Source organism: Colias eurytheme, chromosome 31, assembly GCF_061535395.1.
Source record: "Colias eurytheme isolate Ceu_HAF_F1 chromosome 31, ilColEury1 Martin Lab GWU primary, whole genome shotgun sequence".
In the NCBI taxonomy this organism is placed as follows: Eukaryota; Metazoa; Arthropoda; class Insecta; order Lepidoptera; family Pieridae; genus Colias; species Colias eurytheme.
Window position 1 is genome coordinate 3,393,492 of NC_143010.1, and position 24,730 is coordinate 3,418,221.

General features: G+C 34.8%; 3 protein-coding genes and 1 pseudogene across 10 annotated transcripts in view; 2 read left to right on the forward strand and 2 right to left on the reverse strand.

Moving 5' to 3' along the window:
* Positions 1-321: 321 nt before the first annotated feature.
* Positions 322-6,042, reverse strand: LOC149895496 (uncharacterized). Of its 3 annotated transcripts, none has more exons than XM_090119006.1 (9): positions 5,878-6,042; positions 5,439-5,552; positions 4,904-5,073; positions 3,854-4,025; positions 3,287-3,492; positions 2,764-2,877; positions 1,976-2,141; positions 1,239-1,344; positions 322-404 (listed from the first exon to the last, which is right to left on the reverse strand). In XM_090119006.1, the coding sequence occupies exons 1-8, from the start codon at positions 5,968-5,970 to the stop codon at positions 1,252-1,254; spliced, it is 1,128 nt and encodes a 375-aa protein (XP_089975132.1). In that variant the 5' UTR covers positions 5,971-6,042; the 3' UTR covers positions 322-404; positions 1,239-1,251. The 3 variants fall into 3 exon arrangements, with proteins under 3 accessions (XP_089975132.1, XP_089975131.1, XP_089975133.1); XM_090119005.1 differs by having other exon boundaries at positions 1,944-2,141; XM_090119007.1 differs by lacking the exon at positions 1,976-2,141.
* A 424-nt stretch (positions 6,043-6,466) lies between these two features.
* On the forward strand, positions 6,467-13,945 carry LOC149895497 (uncharacterized). Of its 3 annotated transcripts, none has more exons than XM_090118989.1 (9): positions 6,467-6,655; positions 6,742-6,855; positions 7,240-7,749; positions 8,711-8,925; positions 10,710-10,814; positions 11,626-11,835; positions 12,746-12,857; positions 13,359-13,460; positions 13,784-13,945. In XM_090118989.1, exons 1-9 carry the CDS (start codon positions 6,548-6,550, stop codon positions 13,928-13,930), a joined length of 1,623 nt encoding a protein of 540 aa, XP_089975115.1. In that variant the 5' UTR covers positions 6,467-6,547; the 3' UTR covers positions 13,931-13,945. The 3 variants fall into 3 exon arrangements, with proteins under 3 accessions (XP_089975115.1, XP_089975116.1, XP_089975117.1); XM_090118990.1 differs by having other exon boundaries at positions 6,467-6,652; XM_090118991.1 differs by lacking the exon at positions 11,626-11,835.
* Positions 13,946-15,367: 1,422 nt separating this feature from the next.
* LOC149895498 (uncharacterized) overlaps positions 15,368-24,730 on the forward strand; it is a 55,875-nt gene continuing 46,512 nt past the window's right edge. Inside the window, exon 1 of one of the 3 annotated variants that reach the window (XM_090119096.1) lies at positions 15,368-15,408. Coding sequence is in view for 1 of the 3 variants with exons in the window: in XM_090119097.1 (XP_089975223.1) it covers positions 15,394-15,408 (15 nt within the window). In the remaining 2 variants the exon portion in view is untranslated. The other 2 variants (XM_090119097.1, XM_090119095.1) reach the window with 2 other exon arrangements.
* LOC149895499 (uncharacterized) lies at positions 15,701-20,970 on the reverse strand (annotated as a pseudogene). The gene is made up of 6 exons (XR_016458465.1): positions 20,849-20,970; positions 19,495-19,590; positions 19,357-19,424; positions 19,225-19,280; positions 18,941-19,129; positions 15,701-17,647 (listed from the first exon to the last, which is right to left on the reverse strand). The product of XR_016458465.1 is annotated as an uncharacterized LOC149895499 (transcript).

Below are 24,730 nucleotides of genomic sequence, written 5' to 3' on the forward strand. Positions count from 1 at the left end.
TATTTTTATGAACCTTCATCATTGCTTTCAAACTCAAACATTTATTTATTCAATAAGACTTCTTTTAGAAGCACTTTTGAATCGTCATTACCTACATATTTTTAACATTTACCACCTATTCGGAAAGCAGTATCTATGGAGAAGAACAGGCAAGAAACTCCATAGTTGCTCTTTTAAAATCATGTCAATATTCATCGTCTGATAATATCTGATAGGTAGGCGTTCTATGGTATCACATACTAACACTAACCAATCGTCCACATTTCATCAATTATTTTTTCTAAAAATATGTGAGGTCTACTTAAAAATAAATAAAAAACATTTTTTGTATAAAAATATATATTTCAACTTTTACTATGCACACAGCGTACATGCTTCTTCAAGTTTGAGTTATTTGAAAATATCTGAAACAGAAAAAATACAATATTATTGTTAAAAATTAAAATATTGATTAAAAAAATGTGTGCGTGTACTAGTGTACACACGTAAGAAGTGAAACTTCTTTATGACCTTATTTTTCAAAAAATAATTTACTATATGCAATTTTACAGAAATACGTCGAATCACGCGTGGTAGGTATAAGAAATATGGAGTTTCTTGCCGGTTCTTCTCCATAGATACTGCTTTCCGAATCGGTGGTAAATTTAAAGAATGTAATGACTATTCAAAAGTGCTTCTGGAAGAAGTCTAATTGAATAAATAAATGTTTGAGTTTGAGTTTGTTTGAGTTTGAAAAAGATGGCGCGTAACGGAAAAATGTCACGCGCAACGAAAAAATGTTACACTAAATTTTTTTCCAACCCCGATAAAGAAGTTTCACTTCAAAAATAATACTATAGCAAAATATTCATTATCCTTCTAACATTATAATTAATGCGAAAGTTTATAAGAATTTACTTATGAAGGTTGCCTGGTAGAAATGGTTTTGAGCCATAAAGCCACCATTTGTGCAATTTACTATAGCATAGTTATATTTTATATGCGTGTATATAAAGAGTAAATAAATAAATATATTTATTACTCTCACGCGAAAACTATCGAACGGATTTTGATGATACTTACTTTTTTTTTATTTTTATCTAAAACCTAATAAATTACATACTGAAACCTTCATCTTGAATCTATTAAAAAAACCGCATCAAAATCCGTTGCGTAGTTTTAAAGATTTAAGCATACAAAGGGACAGAGAAAGCGACTTTGTTTTATAGGTACTATGTAGTGAAGCTAAAACATCTCACCTTTTCACAAATACTACATTTGTAAGTCATCAAATGAACATTTCTTATATGCGAAGACAATGATATTTGCGAAATAAACTTTTTGCCACATTGCGTACAGGAAAACCTTAAAAAAAACAAAAATAATATTGTTAGACGTAACTTTTGATTTATTATTTTTGTGGATAAATAATTGTTGTCAATGTAGTTGTCACTTGTCATTATTTCATGTCTGAACATGCTTAGCTGTCGAATACTAGGTATAAAATGCCGCGTTCTTCTAAATCTATCCTATAAAGCTAAAAAGTTTGATTGATTGTTTGTACGCGCTAATCTCAGGAACTGGTCCGATTTGAAAAATTATTTCGGTGTTAGGTAGCCCATTTATCGAGGAAGGCTATAAGGCTATATATCATCACGCTAAGAATAATATGAACGGAGCAATGCGGGGTGCAGCTAGTCTTGTATACAACTTACTAAATCCTTCCTAGTAATATTATAAATGCGAAAGTCTAAGTTTGTGAGGATGTGTGTTTGTTACTCTTTCACGCAAATACTACTGAACCGATTACAATGAAATTTAGCACACATATAGAGGGTAACTTGGATTAACACATAGGATAGGTTTTATCCCGGAAATCCCACGGGACCGGGAAGTATGCGGGTTTTTCATTGACTGCGCGGGCGAAGCCGCGGGCGGAAAGCTAGTACAGGTATAAAACTCACTCTCTTTCTTGCACATGTTTAAGAGAACTCACAAAGTGTCTTCGCAAACTCTTTTCACTCTTATATCTCTTATTACATTCTACACAAAAGAATAATTTCTCTTTCTCATGCACTATGGAATGAGCTTTCAAATTTGAGTGCGTGGAGAAAGTTTTATCACATTCAGTGCAGCCGAACGGTTTCACGCCAGTGTGGGAACTGCAAAAACAATCATACAAAATTAATAATATATCGGTTTGCTAATTAAGTAGTTATATATTTTGGGTCCGATTTGAAAAATTCCTTAGGTGTTAGATAGCCCATTTATCAAGGAAAGCTATCCATACTAATATTATAAATGCGAAAGTAACTCTGTCTGTCTGTTACGCTTTCCCGCTTAATCCTCTCAACTGATTTTGATGAAATTTGGCACAGACCATCTTTAGACCCTGAGAAAGAACATAGGCTACCTTTTATCAAAATACCACGCGGGCGAAGCCGCGGGCGGTAGCTAGTAGGCTATATATCAAGCTTAGTCCAATAGGAACTGAGAAATGCGGGTAAAACCGCGGAGCACAGCTAGTTATATATTTTTAGTTTATGCCATGTTGAATACTATCGCCTCCTTGGTACAGTGGTTGACGCGTGAGCGTAGAACCGAGGGGTCCTGGGTTCGATTCCCGGTGGAGACGAAGAAAAAAAAATGTCTCGGTCTGGCAGGACACAGAAGGCTGATCACCTACTTGTCCCTAAAGAAAATCGATCAGTGAAACAGATGTATAATACATCTGCCCCTACCCCACTTGGGGACATGGGACTTCACTTTATGTTGAATACTAACCGTAAATGTATGATAAGATGTTGTCTCGTTCTAAAGCCCTTGTTACACTCGTCGCAAATAAAATTTCTCTCCTTTGTGTGAATTTTCTTGTGGATGTTCAAAGAATTATTATCTCTGGAATGATAATAGTTTTCATAAACAAAATTTAAACTAACTGATTTTATGACTTGGTAAAATGTAAATACAATAATTTATAAAAGAAACTGGCTCAACATCATGGTTTTTTAATAGATAGTGATTAAAGAGGAAGGTATGTATATATGTATAATTTATTAGGTTTTAAACACAGCGGGCGAAAATTGAAAAAGCGGTCGGAGAGCTAGTTGAATACTACTGAACCGATTACAATGAAACACACATATAGAGCATTTAGCATTTAGCACACATATAGAGGGTAACTTGGATTAACACATAGGATAGGTTTTATCCCGGAAATCCCACGGGACCGGGAAATATGCGGGTTTTTCTTTGATAACGCGGGCGGAAAGCTAGAAACGGTATAATTACCAAAAACTAAACTTACCTAAAAACTTTTTCACATACATCACAAGCCACACTGTCCCACACCCCACACTTCGTCCCATGCCCCAGAGCGTGGGACCATCTTTTGAACCTTTTTTTACAAAACACACATTTGAATCTTCTTCTGTGAGCTAACTTATGTTGAGCCAATACTAAATTAGTTTTAAAATGCAGCTGACATATTGCACATATGTGGTCGCCTGATTCCTGTTGGAATAAACTATTTATTAATAATAAGTACCTATAATAAAAAAATTTATAATCATTTACTTGTCACTAATCACCACAGAATATTTAGTAGCTAATGCTATCACTACATAGTATAAAACAAAGTCTCTTTCTCTGTCCCTATGTCCCTTTATATGGTTTTAATTTACCGTTAAAAAACGCCCGCGGCTTCGCCCGCTTTGTCTAAAACCTACTAAAATTATATATTATAATCTTCTTCTTGAGTCACTATATATATTAAAAAACCGCATCAAAATCAGTTGCATCGTTTTGAAGATTTAAGCATGCATAGGGACGGAGAAAGCGACTTTGTTTTATACTATGTAGTGACTATACTCACATAACTATGTCTAAAATTATGTTCTTGCAAAACATCATCAGTAAGAAAACCGACACCACACAGTTCACATTTATATTTCTTAGTCATATATTTGTCAGCTTTCTTTTTATTTTCGATATCTTCCAATTGTTCCTCGATAGATAAATAGATAACTTCAAAATCTGTGTTTTTACTGCAACAAATATTAGATTAACATGTACATATTAGGTCGTCTAGTATGTTTATTTTCACACTAGCTGTGCACCGCGGTTTCACCCGCGTTGCTGCGCTCCTGTTGGTCTTAGAGAGACGATATATTATTGCCTATAATCTTCCTCAATAAATGGGTTATCTAACACTGAAATAATTTTTCAAATCCAACCAGTAGTTCCTGAGATTTGCGTGTTCAAACAAACAAACTCTTCAGCTTTATAATATTAGTATGGATATTCAGGGTACGACACGCAACACCATGCCACACCCTCTAACGCCATGTTATGCCACGCAACGCTACGCCATGCCATGCAACACCATGCCACACGATACCATGCCACACAATACCATGCCACACGATACCATGCCACACAATACCAAGCCACACGATACCATGCCACACAATACCATGCGACACGCCGGGACTTTCCATAACATGAACAAATAAAGTGTATTTCTACAACTGTTATTTTTATAAGATCTAAATTATAGGTAAACATGAATAGCAAAATGTGTTGGTAAGAGCATAACTCGAGAACTACTGAACCGATTTTGTTAATTCTTTTCTTGAATATTCCTTGAAGTACAAGGATGGTTCAACAAACAAACAACCAAAAATACTTTATTGTGCACCACAGAGAGAAGTACAAGTAAGGACACAATACAATAATTGATAGAAGAGCACAACAGGTGGTCTTATCGCTCAGACAGCGATCTCTTCCAGACAACCTGGTAGACAAGGAGACGCAGTGCAAAAGTAATAAGAAAAGAAGGTTCTTATGGAGATAAACGTAAACATGTACCACGGGCGAAACCTGGACAGACCGCTAGTCATAAAATAAATTTAAACCAATATACCTTGAATTTTTTTCCCCAACATTATCCCATTCACAATCTATCATTTCATCATTTTCGGTACAGCTATTCTCATGGTACTCTGGAACAGTTTCATCTATATAAACTTCGTTAAAAGTCGGCATAATATTTATATTATCCAATTTTTTTATTGTAAATATGTATGGATTATACTGAAAGAAATAAATTTAAAATTATATTTTTGTGTTTTATTTAGCCATTTTGAAAACATTAAATAATAATTGACTGACCGATTCAGGCTTGGTTGGTAGTGATCCTGCCTTCCAAGCCAGAGGTTGTGGGTTCGATTCCCACCCGGGGCAAATATTTGTGTGATGAACACATATGTTTGCTCTGTGTCTGGGTGTTAATTATCTATATAAGTATTTATTTAAAATTATATATGTATGTTTATCAGCCATCTGGTTTCAATAACACAAGCGAAAGCTTAGTATGGGATCAGATTGTGATGTGTGTGAATAATGTCCTGAAATATTTATTTATTTATTATAATATATGTAATAACTACTGTACTTACATCATCCGTTCTATCATCAACTATTATTTCTTGACATAATTTAATGTATTGAAGAAATTTTTCAATTTTCTTTAGTACTTTTTCACACCAAATGCAAATGAATGATTGATTGTTCTGCAATTTTAATAAATTTATATTTTTACTATAATAATTTATATATTAGTACTGAATATATTAAACTAGCTGTGCCCTGCGGTTTTACTAGCACTGCTCCACTCCTGTTGGTCTTAGAATAATGATATATAGCCTATATCGCCTCTATAGCCTTCCTCGATAAATGGGCTATCTAACACCGCATGAATTTTTCAAATCGGACCAGTAGTTCCTGAGATTAGCTCGTTCAAACAAACAAACAAATTCTTCAGCGCACAGAACACTATACTCTCTTCAGCGTTATAATATTGTAAATTTAGATATTCAACTTTTACATGTAACTTACATTAAGTCCGAGTTTTAGCAATAAATGTGCTATGTTTAAATCTACAATTCGACTGCCTTTTCTACGGCATAAGCAACAAGATTCGTTGTTCATTTTGATTTATTTTGTATTATACTTAAAGCAAGTTTCACTTTTCGCTACGATCTGTTAAACTTATGTTTCAACTTTCAAGTTTCAACCCTCAAAGAAAATTTAAAAGCGCATTTGTTGTTTGTTTATTTTTTAACATTTTATTTTTAAATCTCCACATATATCTGTTTTTGATCAGATAGGGAGTCTTTTTGAAATAAAGACCTTACCACACACTAACTAATGTCATTCTGAAAAGTTATTCTAAAATTTAAATTTGCTGAAGAAGAATTATGAGAATTTATGAATCAGATTTAAATACTTTTGAGCCTTCAAATTTATTTAATACAATTGAACCCTCATTCCACCTATTATAATAAAAATAAATTATAATATAATGCTAGAATTCAATATACCATGTATCCACAACCTATAAATTTTTTTTTAAATTGAAATGACATTTCCCTTTGAATTTGACATATGTCATAAAAATGGCTTCGATTTTCTCTGGTAACTGGTTTCCCTTCAAAACGTATAAATCTTTGGCTTTTTTTTTTTTTTATTTGTTGATTGTTATTCGAAATCGAAAAGCTTTTAGAACATGACTGAAAACTTAAATAAAATTTGTAAAACGTGCTGTAGCACTGGAAGGACCACAAGTCCGATCACAGATTTAAAATTTCTACTTACAGAACTTGATATGAGAGAGGTCAGTTAAATAAATACTAAATTCGTTTTTAAGAGTTTTCGTTTCACGTTTTCATCAAAATTCAAAACTATCCATTGAAATTACAGATAGATACATCTTATGGTGAAATTTGTTGGGAGTGCAAAGCGATTATGTTAAAATTCCACGATTTCAAGCAAAAAGCTATAAGATTGCAGAATTTATTAGCACTATCGGACCAGGTACTTACATTTTTAATCAAATTTCATTCTCTTAGTTTATTATTATGTATTCCATCTGTTTATACACATACAAAGATAGAATACATATTATTTCTCTCTCTTTTTTTAGGGAAAAAATATTTTCTAAATCAAACATATTTTATTAAACACTAATAGATTATACTAGCTGTGCCCCGTATTGCTCCGCTCCTGTTGGTCTTAGCGTGATGATATATAGCTTATAGCCTTCTTGATAAATAGGCTATCTAACGCCGAAAGAATTTTTCAAATCAGACCAGTAGTTCCTGAGATTAGCGCGTTCAAACAAACAAACTCTTCATAAATGATAAACGCACTAATCGTGCTGTGGGATCTCGTACTATTAAATATTTCTTTAATTTTCAGAGCAAACTCAAATCAGTAAGCACATTAACAAGCAGTACAAAACAATTGTATGATTATGAATTTTATTATGATGAAGAAGTTGACGAAATAAAATTAGAATCAACTACAGCAATTAATTTAAAAGATGAATATATAGACTTTGAAATCCATGATTTTAACGAAAATATTGAAGAAACGGATATAATTCAAAATATAGATAACACAAATCAAAGGGAAGAACAAATAATAAATAAAGCTGAGACAAATGAAGAAAAAAATAATATAAAAGATACAGATAAAACAAATTTACAAGATTTAAAGAATAATGTTAAAATTAAGTGTTTTAATGAAAATGAATTTAAGAGAAAGTTCAAAACAGTAATTTATACAGAACAAGAGTTAGTAGCGAATAGAGAAGAAAAGAGAAGTCAACCAAATTACAAGAAAGTACCTTTTAAATGTGATACATGTGTGCTTGGGTTTAAGAGAGAGGAAACTTTTGATTTACATGTGAAAAAGAATCACAGCGAGGTAAGAAATTTAAATACTAGCGGTGCGCCACGGCTGCACCCGTGGTACATATTTACGTTTTCTCTCCATAGTAACCATCCTCATACTTCAAGGAATAAAAATGAATTAACGATATCAGACCAGCCGTTCTCGAGTTTAGCGCTTACCAACACACTTAATTTTTATTATGACTAGCATAGAAGACTAGATATCCGCCCGAGGCTTGGCTCGTTTCGTCTTAAACGTAATAAATCTATACTTATAATAAATCTGTAGAGAGGCCAATTCTGTACATGAAATATATTTAAAAAAAAACTATGAAGGGGTGATAAGGGATCGCTACTGATGCCAAAAATGCAATCAGTAAAATTTTTGTCTGTCTGTCTGTCTGTCTGTATATTCGTTATAGAAACAAAAACTACACGACGGATTTTAACCAAATTTGGCACAATTATTCTTCATACTCCTGGGCAGGTTATAGTAAAAGAATCATGTAAATCGGTGTAGAAACACCAAAGTTATATATAAAATACGCTATAAGTCATCGCGCGTGAATTACAGAATCATGCCATAAGGATTATTTTTGTGTATCAGTTGCCGCGTTCGACGCGCTTCGCGGCGGGAGCTATAAAAAGGCGGCGGGTCCGCACCCGTTTCGCGTTGTCACGACATCACGTGTGAACGGCTGAACCGATTTCGATAATTCTTTTCTATTATATTCCTTGAAGTACGAGGATGGTTCTTATGTAGAGAAAACGTAAATATGTACCACGGGCGAAGCCGGGGCGGACCGCTAGTTAAATACTAAAACCTTCCTCTTGAATCACTCTATCTATTAAAAAACCGCATCAAAATCCACTGCATAGTTTTAAAGATTAAAGCATACAAAGAGACATAGGTTTGTTATGGAACCGTAAAAATGTCAATTAGTCAAATTACTTACCACATAACCCAAAATAACTTAAAAACATTTTTTTTACAGAGCGTAGGAGAATATATGTGTAAAATATGTGAAACGCGATTCTCCAGTCTCATACTCTTACATATACATGAAAAAAGCCACTATGTGTCTTATCGCTGTGTCTTCTGTAGATTCGAGACTTTTTCACATCGCGGTGCGATTAAGCATTCTACTGATAAGCATTTAGAGGATGAGGCTGGGAAAGTGCATTGTGGCCAATGTGACAGTGTCTTTATGTAAGTAGAAAGAAGAAAGAAAGAAAGAATTTATTTTGCCAAAGGCCAATAACAAATATACCAGGAAAAACAGAGAAAAAGACAAGTGTGGCAGCCCTTTAGCAAAAAGGGGATCAACTCAGTATTTTGCTGTGCCTTCAGCAGCACAGCACTGATTTTCATTTATTTTGCCAAAGGCCCCAAGTACTAGCTGCGCTTCGGTTTCACCCGCGTGGCTCCGCTCCTGTTGGTCTTGGCGTGATGATATATAGCCTATAGCCTTCCTCGATAAATGGGCTATCTAACACCGAAAGAATTTTTCAAATCGGACCAGTGGTTCCTGAGATTAGCATGTTCAAACAAACAAACTCTTCAGCTTTATAATATTAGTATAGATAAGCATTTACTTAATTCAGAAACCTTCCGTACGTCTGAAAGACATGATTTTTTGCTTTAAAATATAAACTGAAATATCTGCATATAACATCAGCTACTCTTATAATTTTCAGATGTTGGCATTAATTAATTTATTATTTAAGTTGTTTGACAAACAACTTTAGAGTCTGGCCAGCCAAAGCTGAACCCAGTGTTTTTTGTAGCGGCCACATTATATGGAATGTTATAATGGCGTTTCTGCGTAGGTTGTCAGTATTGTTGAAAACGGGTCAAATTATTTGCGAATTTAAAGATTTTAGTGTTGAAATATGGGTAAAACTATAAAGAATGCTGTGCGGCAGCTTTTATTTATAATAATTAGTAAATATAAAGAGTTACAATGATTAGTAAATACAAAAAAAAAATGTAAGTCAAATGTTTTATTGACAGGGCTACAACATCCTTTAATAACTTTTAAATCCTTATTTGTTGTGTACCTAATGTACCCATATACTATGATCACCTCTAAGAATATCAAAAGTATCAAAAATTTTTTTTCCTAACTAAGCTGATGATGTTACCAGGTCCATATTTTGTAAAGGAGATTGCCCAAGTGACTATGGCACTTGGTATCGCAATCAAACTTATTGTGTCAAGATGAAATATAGCTCAATTTGAAGCTTGATGTTAGTACTTTTAGAAACGATTAAAGTTTTTATGTAAATAAGCCGCAGTTCACGACAATAAAAATAAAACAAAAGTTTTATTCAACGCTTCAAAAAAATACTTTATCGAGTTTAAACTAACGATGAACGTTAAGTTTTACATTTATTACATAGGTAATATTTTAATTTACAAGATAAATGTGAAAAGTAAATCGTAATAAACATTATTTCAAAATGAATAACGTCGAACAATGCGTCGAACACATTCATTCAACTATGACATATGACGCAGGACGCTTGCAAGAGAGATAGATATATGTGTCAAAACAAAAACTTTTACTTTTATTTCTATTTATTCGGTATAATTACGACTTTAGAGCGTAGACGCACTATGCGGGTAGCCGCATTGCATTGCGGGTAGCCGTCCGGCTGACCGCAAGCACAATTATGTACGTAATATTCATTTCTATGCGCACTGTGCGGTCTGCGGTAGCCGCATCGCAGTGCGCATAGAAATGAATATTACGTACATAATTGTGCTTGCGGTCAGCCGGACGGCTACCCGCAATGCGGTTACCCGCATAGTGCGTATACGCTCTAATAGTGATAAATATGATCATTATAAATACAAATAGGAATTAACAATATCACGAACACGTGACACAACTAAAATTTTACCGATACCACCCGTGGTCATTCTCCTTTGCCGCCCTTAACTGGGTTCAGCTTTGGCTGGCCAGACTCTATAAATACACTTTCTTTCAGGTCTGCAGGGGAATTAGAGAGTCACATGTCCGTACATAATAAAATCAAATGTTCGGAATGTGGTAGAAATTTCAAAGGGAATTACGCACTGAGGAAACATATCGCGTAAGTGCGTCTCTCAAACTCAAAGTTAAAATAACTCATACAAAAGGTCATACTCACACTCAAGTTTTACTTTAAATGTGGTCTGACGCATTGCAGGTGCATTCCCTTTTCGTTAAAAATTTATAATTTTATATCCTACTAATATTATAAATGCGAAAGTTTTTCGTATAAAACGTATCCTGTGTCATTCCTCAGGTCTCAAGCTATCTCTATACCAAATTTGAAGTAAATCCATGCAGTAATTTTCCAGATTAGCCAGGACATACATACAAACAGACGAAAATTTTGATAACTGTATTTTTGGCTTCGGTATCTATTGTAGATCACGCCCCAAGTATTATTTAAAAAAAATATCCAATATACAGTTTTGACTTTCCTACGATTTTATTATATACAAGCTGCGCCCCGTGGTTTCACCCGCGTGGATCCGCTCCCGTTGGACTTAACGTGATGATATATAACCTATAGCCTTCCTCGATAAATGGGCTATCTAACACCGAAATAATTTTTCAAATCTAACCAGTAGATCTTGAGACTAGCGCGTTCAAACAAACAAATTTTTCAGCTTTATAATATTAGTATAGATTAAGTATTAATAATTATAGATGTATCTTCTTATATATAAAAATGAATCGCAAAATGTGTTGGTAAGCGCATAACTCGAGAACGGCTGAACCGATTTCGATAATTATTTTTTTATTATATTCCTTGAAGTACGAGGATGGTTTTTATGTAGAGAAAACGTAAACATGTACCACGGGCGAAGCCGGGGCGGACCGCTAGTAGATAATAAAATTTTATTCATTCACAGACACATCCACAAAGTGGAATGGATACAATATATATGTGACCATTGTGGAATGACGTTCAAAATGAAAAATCGCCTAGAATTACACATGGCAACACATAGTGTAATGTTGGCTAAGAAACTATCATATTGTGACGTATGTAAAGTGCAATGTAAGAATATAAAGAATTATAGGAATCATTTGAATTACAGCGTCAATCATTCGGAACCAGCGTAAGTTCTTTTTTATTTATTTTAGGTTATATAAAATGAAATAAGATTATTATGGATATATTATGAAATATAATTTATATTATCTAACACTAGCTGAACTCCGCGGTTTCATCCGCAGTATTCCGCTCCTGTTGGTCTTAGGGTGGTTTTATATAGCCTATAACTTTCCTCGATAAATGGGCTATCTAATACCGAAAAAAAAATTTCTGAGATTAGCGCGTTCAAACAAACAAACAAACTCTTCAGCTTTATAATATTAGTATAGATAACTAGCGGTCCGCCCCGGCTTCGCCCGTGGTACATATTTATGTTTTCTCTACATAAGAACCATCCTGGTACTTCAAGGAATATAATAAAAAAAGAATTATCGAAATCGGTCCACCCGTTCTCGAGTTATGCGCTTACCAACACATTTTGCGATTCATTTTTATATATAAGAAGAAGAAGATATAGAATTGACAATCCTACTTCTTAGAAATTAAAGACTTTTTAACGGATTTTAAACGCGATATAATCATTATATTATTTTCCCGACGTTTCGAACACTTTACAGCGAGCGTGGTCACGGGGAGACTTAAAATCCGTTAAAAAGTCTTTAATTTCTAAATGTATAATACTCGCGTTAAATCAAACACTAGAAAATACAATCCTACTTCTTACTTAATATTATAAATGCGAAAGTTTGTTAGGATGGATGTATGTGTATGTGTATGTATGTTTGTTACTCTTTCACGCAAATACTACTAAACCGATTACAATGAAATTTAGCGCACATATAGAGGGTAACTTGGATTAATACATAGGATAGGTTTTATCCCGGAAATCCCACGGGAGCGGGAACTATGCGGGTTCCTCTTTGAAAAAGCGAAAGCTAGTGAGTTAATAATTTTTAAATTTAAAATATTTTTAGGTATGAATGTTCAACTTGCAAGAAGAGGTTCGCGAAAAGATCGTATCTACAAAAACATATGAACATCTGCTATTTGCGAAAATCACAGTATAAATGCAGTATCTGTAAAAAGGTATGTTTTTAAACTATGAAAATTTAACACGCTGTTATTGGCTTCACCTGTATGTTTGTATGTAACCGACTCCTTTACACTCGATTTTGACTTTAAACGGACAGATTTAATGCAAACATTGTATTTATCAAGCATCGGTGATAATGCAATAATTTTATGACTTCATCTTAGCGTAGCGTGTTTTTCAGTTATTTACTAAGTGCAAGTTAAGGGCAAGGGCAAGTTAAATAAATACATATTTCAGGACAATTTTCACACACGGCACTACTAAGCTTTCGCTTGTGTTATGGAAACCAGATGGCTGATAAACATACATAATATATTATAATTTTAAATAAATACGTATATAGATAATTTACACCCAGACACAGAGCAAACATTTAAAAAAATAAACTAAAATGTAACTTCTGTACAATTTTTTAACAAAATATCTATAATAGATTCAAACTTAACCTGAAGTCAATTTTTTTTAAATTAATTAATTTATTATTTTTTTTACAGTTATTTAAATCTAATTGGCGGTTAATCAATCATAGACAAAAGAAGCATGGTGTTGCCAGAAGCAGAGACCACATTTGTAATGAATGTGGCAAGAAGTTTTATGTATGTATTTACTACTAGCTGTGCCCCGCGGTTTCGCCCGCATTGCTCCACTCCTGTTGGTCTTACCGTGAAGATATTTATTAGCCTATAACCTTCCTCGATAAATGGGCTATCTAAAGCTGAAGAGTTTGTTCGTTTGAACATGCTAATATCAGGAACTACTGGTCCGATTTGAAAAATTCTTTCACTATTAGATAGCCCATTTATTGAGGAAGGTTACATTTGTACCACGAGCGAAGCCGGGGCGGACCGCTAGTTAATTTTAAAACTAAGAAACTAAATATTTATTACCCAATTGTTTATTAATATTTTCTATATTCTAGACGGCATCAACGCTCCGTGTGCACCAACTTATACATTCGGATGAAAGAAGTTTTATGTGCAAAGAATGCGGTGATACATTCAAACAATCGGCAGCTTTGTACACACATTACAAACTTGTACATAAGGGCATAAAACGGAAACAATAATTTGTGTTTTATTTACCTTTTGACTTTTGTACTATAATAACTTCGCCCGCTTTGTCTAAAAACTAATCCATACTAATATTATAAATGCGAAAGTAACTCTGTCTGTGTGTCTGTTACTCAATCACGCCTAAACTACTGAACCAATTTACATGAAATTTGATATGGAGATATTTTGATACCCGTGAAAGGACATAGGCTACTTTTTATCCCGGGAAAATGACGAAATCCCGGAAATCCCACGGGAACGGGAACTATGCGGGTTTTTCTTTGACAGCGCGGGCGAAGCCGCGGGCGGAAACCTAGTAAATTATATACTAAACCTTCCTTGAGAATAACTATTAAGAAAAACATATCAAAATACGTTGCGTAGTTTTAAAGAAGCAAAACTCTGTATGACGTAGAAATATTATTTTACTCTATGGTATTACGCCTTTGTATTATATCCGCAATGTGTTCCTTTGCTTTTACCAAAATAGGTGGAGGTCCGAGGTAGGTGACAAAGAGCAATTTTTGAATGACCGTCAAGACGTATAACATCTTTAGTCTCCCCGTGACCACGCCATAGAGTAATATAATATATACGGGACCACGCTCGCTGCAAAGTGTGCGAAACGTCAGGATAATAGTACAATAATTTATTTATTTGTTAACAATGAATAAATCGCGTTTAAAGTCCGTTAAAATCTTTAATTTCTTTAAACTCGCGTAATATTAAACACATATACGACACGGGGATTCCCCATCCCGAGACTCGCGCGCGAAATTGTTTAACTTTCACAGTGTTGCCAGATGACTCTGGATAATACCCCTAAAGTACTACTCACACGTCACTCACGCAAGTGTATGAAAATAAATAAATTTCAAATAATTTGTAAAACTTTTGCGAGGCCCCCTCAGGTGCGACACCGTCGGCGGTCGCCGACGCCTGGCGCCGCCACTGATAATAATAATATATAGTGTTATCTTGTGTTTAATATTACGCGAGTTTAAAGAAATTAAAGATTTTAACGGACTTTAAACGCGATTTATTCATTGTTAACAAATAAATAAATTATTGTACTACTAGCGGTCCACCCCGGCTTCGCCCGTGGTACATATTTATGTTTTCTCTTCATAAGAACCATCCTGGTAGTTACTTCAAGGAATATAATAAAAAAACAATTATCGAATTCGGTTCAGCCGTTCTCGAGTTATGCGCTTACCAACACATTTTGCGATTCATTTTTATATATAAGAGAAGAAAGAAGATTAATAGGGATGTTAACAAATTGTGTATCAAAAAGGTATCAAATCATGATGAATTTATTGTGTGTATGCAGCATTATGTAGCAAAGACAATAGAAAAAATACATTGATATATTATCTGTGGTTGTCCAAATGACAATTGACAATTGACAAATCAGTAATCACTGAGGTAATCACCATTTTGTGGGCGAGGGGCGAGGCAATATGGCGATGCACAAATGGCGAGACAAATGGTGATTTCAGATTTGACATATTTTGTAGCTTTATCTTTTTTTTTCACCACCTAGACTAGACACAGATGCCACCCAGGTTTGTATACCAAAAGAAGAAGTCTGGTGATAATCGAAGAAAACTTTTATCGCATCGAAATGAAAAAACAATGAACTGTGAAATGGTACAAGAACAAACAACGAAGCCCGCTAAAAATACAACGATATTTTATGTGCAACGCGGTAAATATATTTAACTGAAGGACAAAGGGACGGAGTGACGCGTTTTGGATCGCGCCTAACAGAGGTGAATAAGTTTATTTAAAACATTATGGATAGACGCTTGACATTACATAGTTATAGGCCCCCGGGCTCGTGGGTTATGTCGGATTCCTACCGACCAAAACCCCACTGTGTTCCGTCCAGCCACTTTAAAAACGAAGCCACGGGTGTTGTATAGTTCCTCCGCGACCCCATTAGATTAAAATATAACTATGCAGGAAGCTTCAGCTTATTTACCAGACCATGGTTGTGTAGATTTTCGTTGGTTCTTCGCTGTAAATAAGGTTAGAAAAGAGCAATAATATACATGATATAATTTATTTATTTATTAATTCTTTATTGCTCCAAGTTACAATAAACTTAACCTAAGAATACATTAAAACAATTGGCGGTCTTATCGCTATGCAGCGATTTCTTCCAGACTTCCTTTTTAAGAAGTCAGTTAAAAATATAAATGTTTTTCTTGATCCAAAAGAAATTCTTTGGAATTTCTGGGATTTTGAGACAGGCAAACTTTTTTGACTATCGAGTATTCTGGGACAGTATTATGTTCTACTATTTTAGCAAGTTTGAATTTTAGTGGCTTTTTGTATGTTTTGTAAAAGTTAACATCATAACTAGTATCGCTTCCAGAAAGTATACTTTCTATGTAACCTATATAATACACCCACCTTTTCCTCATAAAGTATCGAATCAAGACATTGTCATTTATTTTGTATAATGGCTTAATATTGGCTTATAATGTATTTAAATTAATAACACAAGGTTTAGTAAGTAAGAAAACAAGTATTTTAATCAAAACTATTAAACATAATAGCAACTTCTAACGCATATAACAAAACAACCTAGTATTGAATAAATTTTAACTCTAATGTGCCTCTCGAAACATACTGAACTCGTGTATTTTACATGTTCGGTGCAAAGTAATTGCTTGCATGAAGTACATGGTTATTTAACCTTCTATTTTTACGTCTAGGTCATATTGAACAAAATCCGCTTGGTCCTGGCTCCGCAACAGGCACAGAAGCTGGCACAAATCGCTTCATACTAAATATGAGATCTGAGGATATGTTCTCCATGCGAATCTGGCGTGAAATATGTGGTACCAGCCAACTCTTTCAAGAATGTTTGTCTCTCAATCAAAGTGTTTGTCTTGGCTTTGTATATTATTTGGGCATTGATCCCAGTTATATTAAAAATGGAGAAGAATATTCGCATTTATTGATATTATAACTATAGCTTGTGGTTTGATTAATCTATGAGATTCGCTTATTAAATACAAATGAAATTTCGGCATTTTTTTTCTATTCTACACAATTATACAACAATGGATATATATGGCATTTCCAGAATTTAATGATACTTTCTAGAAAGCTTGCCACAAAGTTTTCATCATAAGAGATGCAAGTAATTTCTACATTGTTGTTAGTTGTAAATTCTGTGTCAGCGATACATAAGTAACAATTATTTTGACCACTCAGGTACATTTGCATCTGGGCAATGCACTTCTTGCTTGGTTTACCATTTTTAATATAGTTTGCATAAGTTTTTCTACTTTTGGGACATTTTACCTCAACTATGCCATCTGGACATATTCCATCGATAGAAGCAGCTAACATGGGACGTTTTCGAGATATGATCAACCCTGCATTGTTTATCTTTTTTCCTAGTTTCTTGCTAACCATTTGCCGAACTTCTTTTTCTAAATCTTTACCCCGTTGCATTGCTTGTGTTTCTGGTATCTTCCCACCCGTTCAAGAAATCAGTGTTCCATCATTAGTCTGACATCGACTCACTTCATAAGCTCTTGAAGCAGTCACCCTTCCATATCTCAGAACCAAAGATTAGTTTTAGACTGGTCCCTGGTTTCAGCTTCAATCTTGTTGATAAGATCAATGGTCAGTAAAATTTTACTTAAATATAAGTCACAACACTCTTCCTTATATGTACAGTCAGTGACGGAAGAACGTACCCACTGTAACTACGAAATGAATCGTCGAGGAAAGACAAATATGATGTTTCTGTATTGAGAGCAGAGAGACATGTGATGCATCGTCGTCGTAAAATTATAAACATATAAATATTCCTTTCCATATTTGCTCTGGTTATGATCGAAGAACGATTGGTGAATTGCTAGCAGGAAATGTGTATTATCAGGAATGGTGTATTATCAGGTAATGTGGGAATAAAACAAAGTTTCTTTATACATTTTTACAATTCAAGGGACATATAAAAAACTCTTGAAATAATTTAAACTCTAGTCACAAAGGCTTGAAGCAGCAATTGACCACCAATATATAACATTATAGTAATATCATAATTTTACAATCAGTACAAATTTTGTATATACACACAGAAATAAAAGTAAAAAGTATTACACTTAGCGTAATTTATAATGTCCCCAAGCCAATGTATCAATGTTGTTGTTGTAATACATCGTTTGGTATCATTATATTATGATAAAAATGTTTTATTTATTTTTTGTGTAAAAATAGTGTTTGACTTAAATCGAAGCATACTACAATATAATACATTTTTATTAAACAAACACGATTTGTAATTTTCCGTATTCATTTTTTTGGTAACACAATCTGATGTATCGAAATAGTGAAGAAGATCTGGTTTTATATCTTCATAAAAATTGTCTGTAAAAATTTGATATATCAGACCTTGCCATTTGAGGAGAGATTCATCTATAGCGATCTCCTGTCTCCTGTATAGATACAGCGAGCGGAACTTCTTTTGCAAGTGATTCATCCTGTCTGTATCTTCTGCAACTTTTTTTCGTCAGTCTGACGAAAAAATTTTTTCGTCAGTCGTGTCACTAAAGTGTATAAGCCGTTTTAGTAACACAAATCTGTTATATGTCATTATGTCACCGAAATATTTAAGTGTGAGATAGCCATTTTCCCCCCAATAATTTTTCTCGACAGGATTCGGGAACAAACCCTGCAAGATAATAAGTATTGCGAGGAATTTGGCCATCTCATCTCTGTCCACATTTTTAAAATAATTAAGTCTTGAGTGAGGTGTACAATTTTCGAGGTCAAAAAGGTCGTCGTCAAAAAATTTCAAGAAAATGTCGAGTGGGGTCATATTTTCAGTCACTGTGAAGGTCGGTCCTGAAGTTCCAGTAAATGGTTCACGTTTCCCTCGGAAAGAGTTTTTTTTATGGTCGTGAACCCAGTCAAAAGATCAAAAAGTCAGTCGGAATCATTTCTGTCAAATCTAGATTAGATTGGTCGTCGTTTATCAGCCTGGTATGTAAGCCTGCCGTTATCTCGTCAAAGTCGTTAGCAGTCGTCATTTGATGAGGTAATATGTTAATCGGTTCATCATTTGCCACATCCACCTCGTCCTCTTCCGAGTCCACGCTATCGAACCACATTTTCAGATCTGCTTCGGTTTTTTCGGTATAGGAACCTGAAACAAACACTTTGTTAGGCTGAGTTGTACCAACTAACTTTAAACAAAAGGTAAAGAGAATGTAAGATGTAGTATTATGCTGACTCCAGTCAATTCTGGAGTCAGCATAATACATTCATCTATAAAACTCACCAGATAAATTTCTGTTTCAGAAGTAGGCAAGCAAAGCCAATTTTGCGTATCACTTTCTGAAAGATAAAGTAGGATCATTATAATTATGTTCAATAGAATATTTAAAATTAATAAAATAATTTATTTACTTACTTAACAATCCAGTTGTGAAATCTACCGCGAGTTCACCTACGACTGAGCTTTCGGCAGTGCTTGTAGTGCTGAAAAATTTATCAGTCATATAATCACAATAGTGAAAAAGGTCAAGTAAATCCTTAAGTGACGATATACCTGTGTGGAGTAGGACACGAATCCTGCCTCGCCAATTCATGGTCTTCTACTCGTAACTCTTGGTTTGACGCTTTTGCGGCGTCAACTTGCTGCTTGCTGAAAACAATACAAGATGAGTTTGCGATTGTACTTATATTTTTGAAATATTGTACCGTACCGTACATACCTTATTTCCCAAGGCTGTAGCTTAGGCGCTGGCGGCGTAGTAGGAGTTCCCGAAGTCAATCACTCACAGGACTCGTTCAGGAGATATTTTTCTAAAATTTGATTGATTTTATTACACGTCCGAATAGTATTTTTATGTCATATACTCATACATTAATAATTTACAAATATATCCTATATTTATTAACCTTTGTCTCTTTCGCGGCGGTGCATCAGGTAGAAGCGATCGCAAAGGTTGTTTTAATCGTTTTCGTGCATCGAGCTCTTTTTGCACTCCCGGTTCGAGCTTGGACAATGCTTTTTAGTATTTGTTTTGGCTTTCCGCATCAATTTAATTTCTTCTTCATAGCTTCTGAAATTATCAACTCATCATCATACGATGAATCGAACAGTTCACGCTTCTCCATTTCATCACAAACTTAAGACAGCTCCTGATTGAATTCGTTGTTGGATTGTTCTATGTTCTCTTCAATGGGCGCGGAAAAGAAAGCACTGGTGCACATTTCACTGAAGTTTTCCATCTTTATAATAAAGAAGAAAGCTTGTAGCACAGTAACAGTTAAGTTTTGGTAGAGCAACTGATACCCAATTTCAAATTATGTCCAATATTTATAGTCTAGCAAAGGATTAGGAAAGTCAGGTAAAATCTAATGAGTACATAGAAGTAATTTAAGTAAACAGAATCACATTCACTAATGATCATTGTTAAAAAAGAATTTTTTAACTTTTTCACTTGCTAGTCTTTGTAATATTGTATACGAGGGCGTTTGTGTTAGGCGTAGATTCCTTATTATTCTTTACGTAATATTTAATCCTCGTGGTAGCGTGCTTCCAGTGATCACTAGTTGGAATCTTGGATAGTTTCTTCATATCATACATTTCAATTTTTATGAAATGCGTCGCTTGGTCTCCGTCGTCAGAATTTGTAGAGATGTATGATATGCCATCTCTAGCGGCTCGTGCCACAGTCGACGATAGCAGCTTCTTCCTTTTTATTTTTGGTGCCACTTCAAAAAAATTATCGACATTAACAAAAATTTAACGATGATGTCATCACTCTCTTCTTCGTGTTGAGGAGAGAGTGGACAGTAGTAACACTAATAAAGGATTTAACAAGTGAGTCTGTAAATTACAATTTCTATTAAAATGTGGCAACTTTAAAATTACCGCAACATGATTGTCCGCTAACCTGCGGATGTTTTGATACCGACGCATAAGTAAATCCCGCGCTATAGAATAATTATTATCAACGAGTTCCAAATGTTGGACGAAACCCTTAGCCTCACTCGTGAGACTAGCCATAGAGTACATTATTACAAACGGAGATAGAGTTGTCAGTCAAAGATATCGATTGAGGCGCAGCTGCCGACAAGTGGCCGAACTTATATTTTTTATCACATACGTATACCACAGTTGACAGATACGTACTACGTACATACAGTTAGGAAACTAAGCCCCTGCGATGAAATTATGACATAAGCACTATTATAGCTATAGGGCTGTTACCTTTTTGATATTTAACCGACTTCAAAAATAAAGGAAGAGGTTATCAATTCGGCCTGTATATTTCTGTTTGCTGTTTTTCACAGTTGATTTTGTGGTAATTTTGAGATAAAAACCCGTTAAAATAAATAAAAAATGGTGTAGCCTAAATATGAATTTACAAGAAGAAACAATCCGAATTAATACACCTTGGTAAATACGTTTTTATCAGTGCTATATTTCGAAAGTTTGTTTTGTTATGGACGCCAAAGGCTTTTTAATGTACCTAAATTATTTATAACTAGCTTTCCACCCGCAGCTTCGCCCGCGCAGTCAAAGAAAAACCCGCATAGTTCCCGTTCCCGTGGGATTTCCGGGATAAAACGTATCCTATTTCCCGGGGTAAAAAGTATGATGTTGGTTACATTTTGCAGTGGTCTTCGTTGGATTATAAATCCTTAAAACCATGTACACTAAGTTTTAACACATCATGAGAAAATGTTATATTTAGAAGTATGCAGAGCCAAAATTAACATTGTAGGGCTGTAAAATTTATTAATTAATATTTATTTTGAAGCAAACTGTTTTAAAACTCTTTTACTAGCAGCTTTTTTGCATAAGTAATCAGTACTAAGTACAATACAAGTTTGAATAACAACCCATAACGTCCCCACTGCAGGGCACTGGTCTCTTCCCATAGTACGGGAAGAGCAGGCGATACTCCACACACAGGGGCCAAGGCCCGAATGGTGAAGGTTGTGGGGCTAGTGGCCATCCCCAGTGTCAAGAGTTTTTAAGACACCTGTAAGGCTGCTGACATAGCTAAAAACTGCCATCTAGCAATAACAAACAGCCAGCATCAACGGCTTAATGTGAAAGTTTCATCAGCATCATTTTGGTAGTTCATATGCTATCAACAGCTCCTCAGTTCAGATTGCTTAATAGTGCATACAACTTATTGTTTCCTATGAAGAATCATCATCATCATCATGTCCTTCATGCCATATCCAGCAATCGCCAATCCTTTATCTTCATTAATTTATTAAATTCAACCAAACAACTAATGTAGAGGGATCCTAGCCTCCTTAGACATGACCTTGACCATATATGACAAAAAATAAAGAATAATACACACCTGGCAGATTTAAAGTTGGAACAGCACTGGCACTCAATCGTTTACTCCAAGTTTGATATCTATTTTCAAAATGAATATGGCACACACGACGTTTATTGAACACATCATGGTTGTTCATTGCCAGTATGTCACCACCAATAGCATACATCCAGGTACGGAATCTGTCTAGATGTAAATAGGGATTTGGAAATTTATGAAGTTGTGAGATTAGCTGCTCTATCTATTTTCAAAATGAATATGGCACACACGACGTTTATTGAACACATCATGGTTGTTCATTGCCAGTATGTCACCACCAGTAGCATACATCCAGGTACGGAATCTGTCTAGATGTAAATAGGGATTTGGAAATTTATGAAGTTGTGAGATTAGCTGCTCTATCTATTTTCAAAATGAATATGGCACACACGACGTTTATTGAACACATCATGGTTGTTCATTGCCAGTATGTCACCACCAATAGCATACATCCAGGTACGGAATCTGTCTAGATGTAAATAGGGATTTGGAAATTTATGAAGTTGTGCGATTAGCTGCTCTACATATCCATTTCTAAGCAAGCATAGTTTGGCATATCTTGTCCGAGGAAAAGTGTTTGTGTGCATTACGTTGCAAAACTAACTCCAACTTGCTTCTAGCTCGTTCAGTTGGTTCGTTAGAGAAAACACTTAGAATTATATTCTTAACGAACCTGATCCTGATAAATCGTCAAGTGCATAAATACCTCTCAAATCTAGACCTGGAGCTAAACTACCAGTTGACTCCGTCTCAGTAGTAACAGAAGTCTTAAGGTCCTTAATATACTCGAGGGCTGCTCTTAACCAATCAGTCTCTATAGTAAAAGTAACTATAGTTACCTTCTCCTTATTCCTTAGCGCACCGATCTTATCAAATATAACTTGATTTGTTCGTCGGGCAGCTTCATTCCAGTTTAGAAATAGGAATGAATCCTCATCAAAATAAAACTTGAGCTTTCTTAAGAATAGATTCTTAAGCATAGTTAATTGTTCAATTTGCTCAAATCGAAGTCCTGGAATTTTCATGTCAAAACACTCTAATGACTTGTAAATTTTGACGTTCTTACAAATAGCATCGACGTCTTCTTTACTACCATTAATATGCTGACTTGTCCCGGGTGTCGGCTGCGAGTCACCTCCACCAATCAAGTTGATATCTGTATTTACTATAGCTGCTTGTACGTCCAATGGTGGTACGTAAAAATTAAAATTATAAGTAAAAATATAAGTATGTATAAGTAAAAATTAAAATTATAACTTCTAAAGTCCTCTAAATTTTCCATTTTTTTTTGCACTAACACATTTTTTTTTTAGATTTATTTTGCATTTTTTTTTATTACACTTTTTCACTACACTTCACTGCACTTTAGGCACACCTCAGGCTATATCTTCTGGATCGTTTTTTATATCACGTTGAATGCCTCCACGCCATCGTACAGATTTTCTTATGGAATTTCTCGCAATTTCATTCACAATCCATTTTTTGTGACAATTTTTTATTATAGAGTATATTCCGTAAATAAACAGTAATGCCACGATGCTTTATTTGTAGATCCCATATTTTTTATTAATTTTAAGACACACACAAGTGTCCCGGCACGGCGAAATATAGATGTATTCTTTTCGTCATGGTGACAATTGACACCCGACGATGCACCATATACGTGTATGGCTAGCGGAATGCTAGCACTGGCAGGGTCGCCATATAAGGTTCGTGTGTTGGGAGAGAAATGATACTATCGAGATCCACAAAGTATTACACCATCCAAGCCTAAAACCATATAAAAAGTACATAGTCATAAGATCTTAAAAACAACTATTACTTGAGCCTTGAAGTATTGAAGCAGTGATGAATATCAAAGGATAATGAGTTTATAAAGACAACTAGGAGCTAACAAAGAGCGTGTGATAATCACCTAAATCACCACATGGTGTAATAGGTAAAAGTCTAGCTAGTGATCTATTTATGCCATTTAATCGTGTTTTACCACATGCCGGCACACAGCATATTTTGTCTAATGATAGCGAAATAGTGTCACCATCAACAGCATCCAAATCACAATGCAAATCAGGGTCCAGTGGGTCAGGCGAGAGGTCAAACAATGTAAGCAGCACGATCGGAATCCAAATTAGTAGCCAAGTCGTATAATTGCAGAAACACACGGAAAATACCATTCGTTCACCGTAAACGAGAAACGAAAAGTGAGCTTGAAAAAATATTTACGCTTATATGTCATCTTTATGTCAATGTCAACGTGTACGTTCCGTTCATTATGTAAACGATTTAGCTTTCAATTTGTTTTGCTGAAGCGAAACGAGGTAGTATTTAAAATAATAATACCCTTTTTTTTCGTGCGCTTATCAGACTCTGTTACTTCGTCGTTGAAATACTCCCTTTTTTTTCGTGCGCTCATCAGACTCTGTTACTTCGTCGTTG

Coding starts and splice junctions, on each gene's coding strand:
- LOC149895496 (XM_090119005.1), bottom strand. CDS start 5,970: ATGAACAACGAATCTTGTTGCTTATGCCGTAGAAAAGGCAGTCGAATT. Junction 5,074..5,438: donor TTGATGATAGAACGGATGAT/GTAAGTACAGTA, acceptor TATTTCTTTCAG/TATAATCCATACATATTTAC. Junction 3,493..3,853: donor ATAATTTTAGACATAGTTAT/GTGAGTATAGTC, acceptor TTATTCCAACAG/GAATCAGGCGACCACATATG.
- LOC149895497 (XM_090118989.1), top strand. CDS start 6,548: ATGACTGAAAACTTAAATAAAATTTGTAAAACGTGCTGTAGCACTGGA. Junction 7,750..8,710: donor TGAAAAAGAATCACAGCGAG/GTAAGAAATTTA, acceptor TTTTTTTTACAG/AGCGTAGGAGAATATATGTG. Junction 8,926..10,709: donor CAATGTGACAGTGTCTTTAT/GTAAGTAGAAAG, acceptor ACTTTCTTTCAG/GTCTGCAGGGGAATTAGAGA.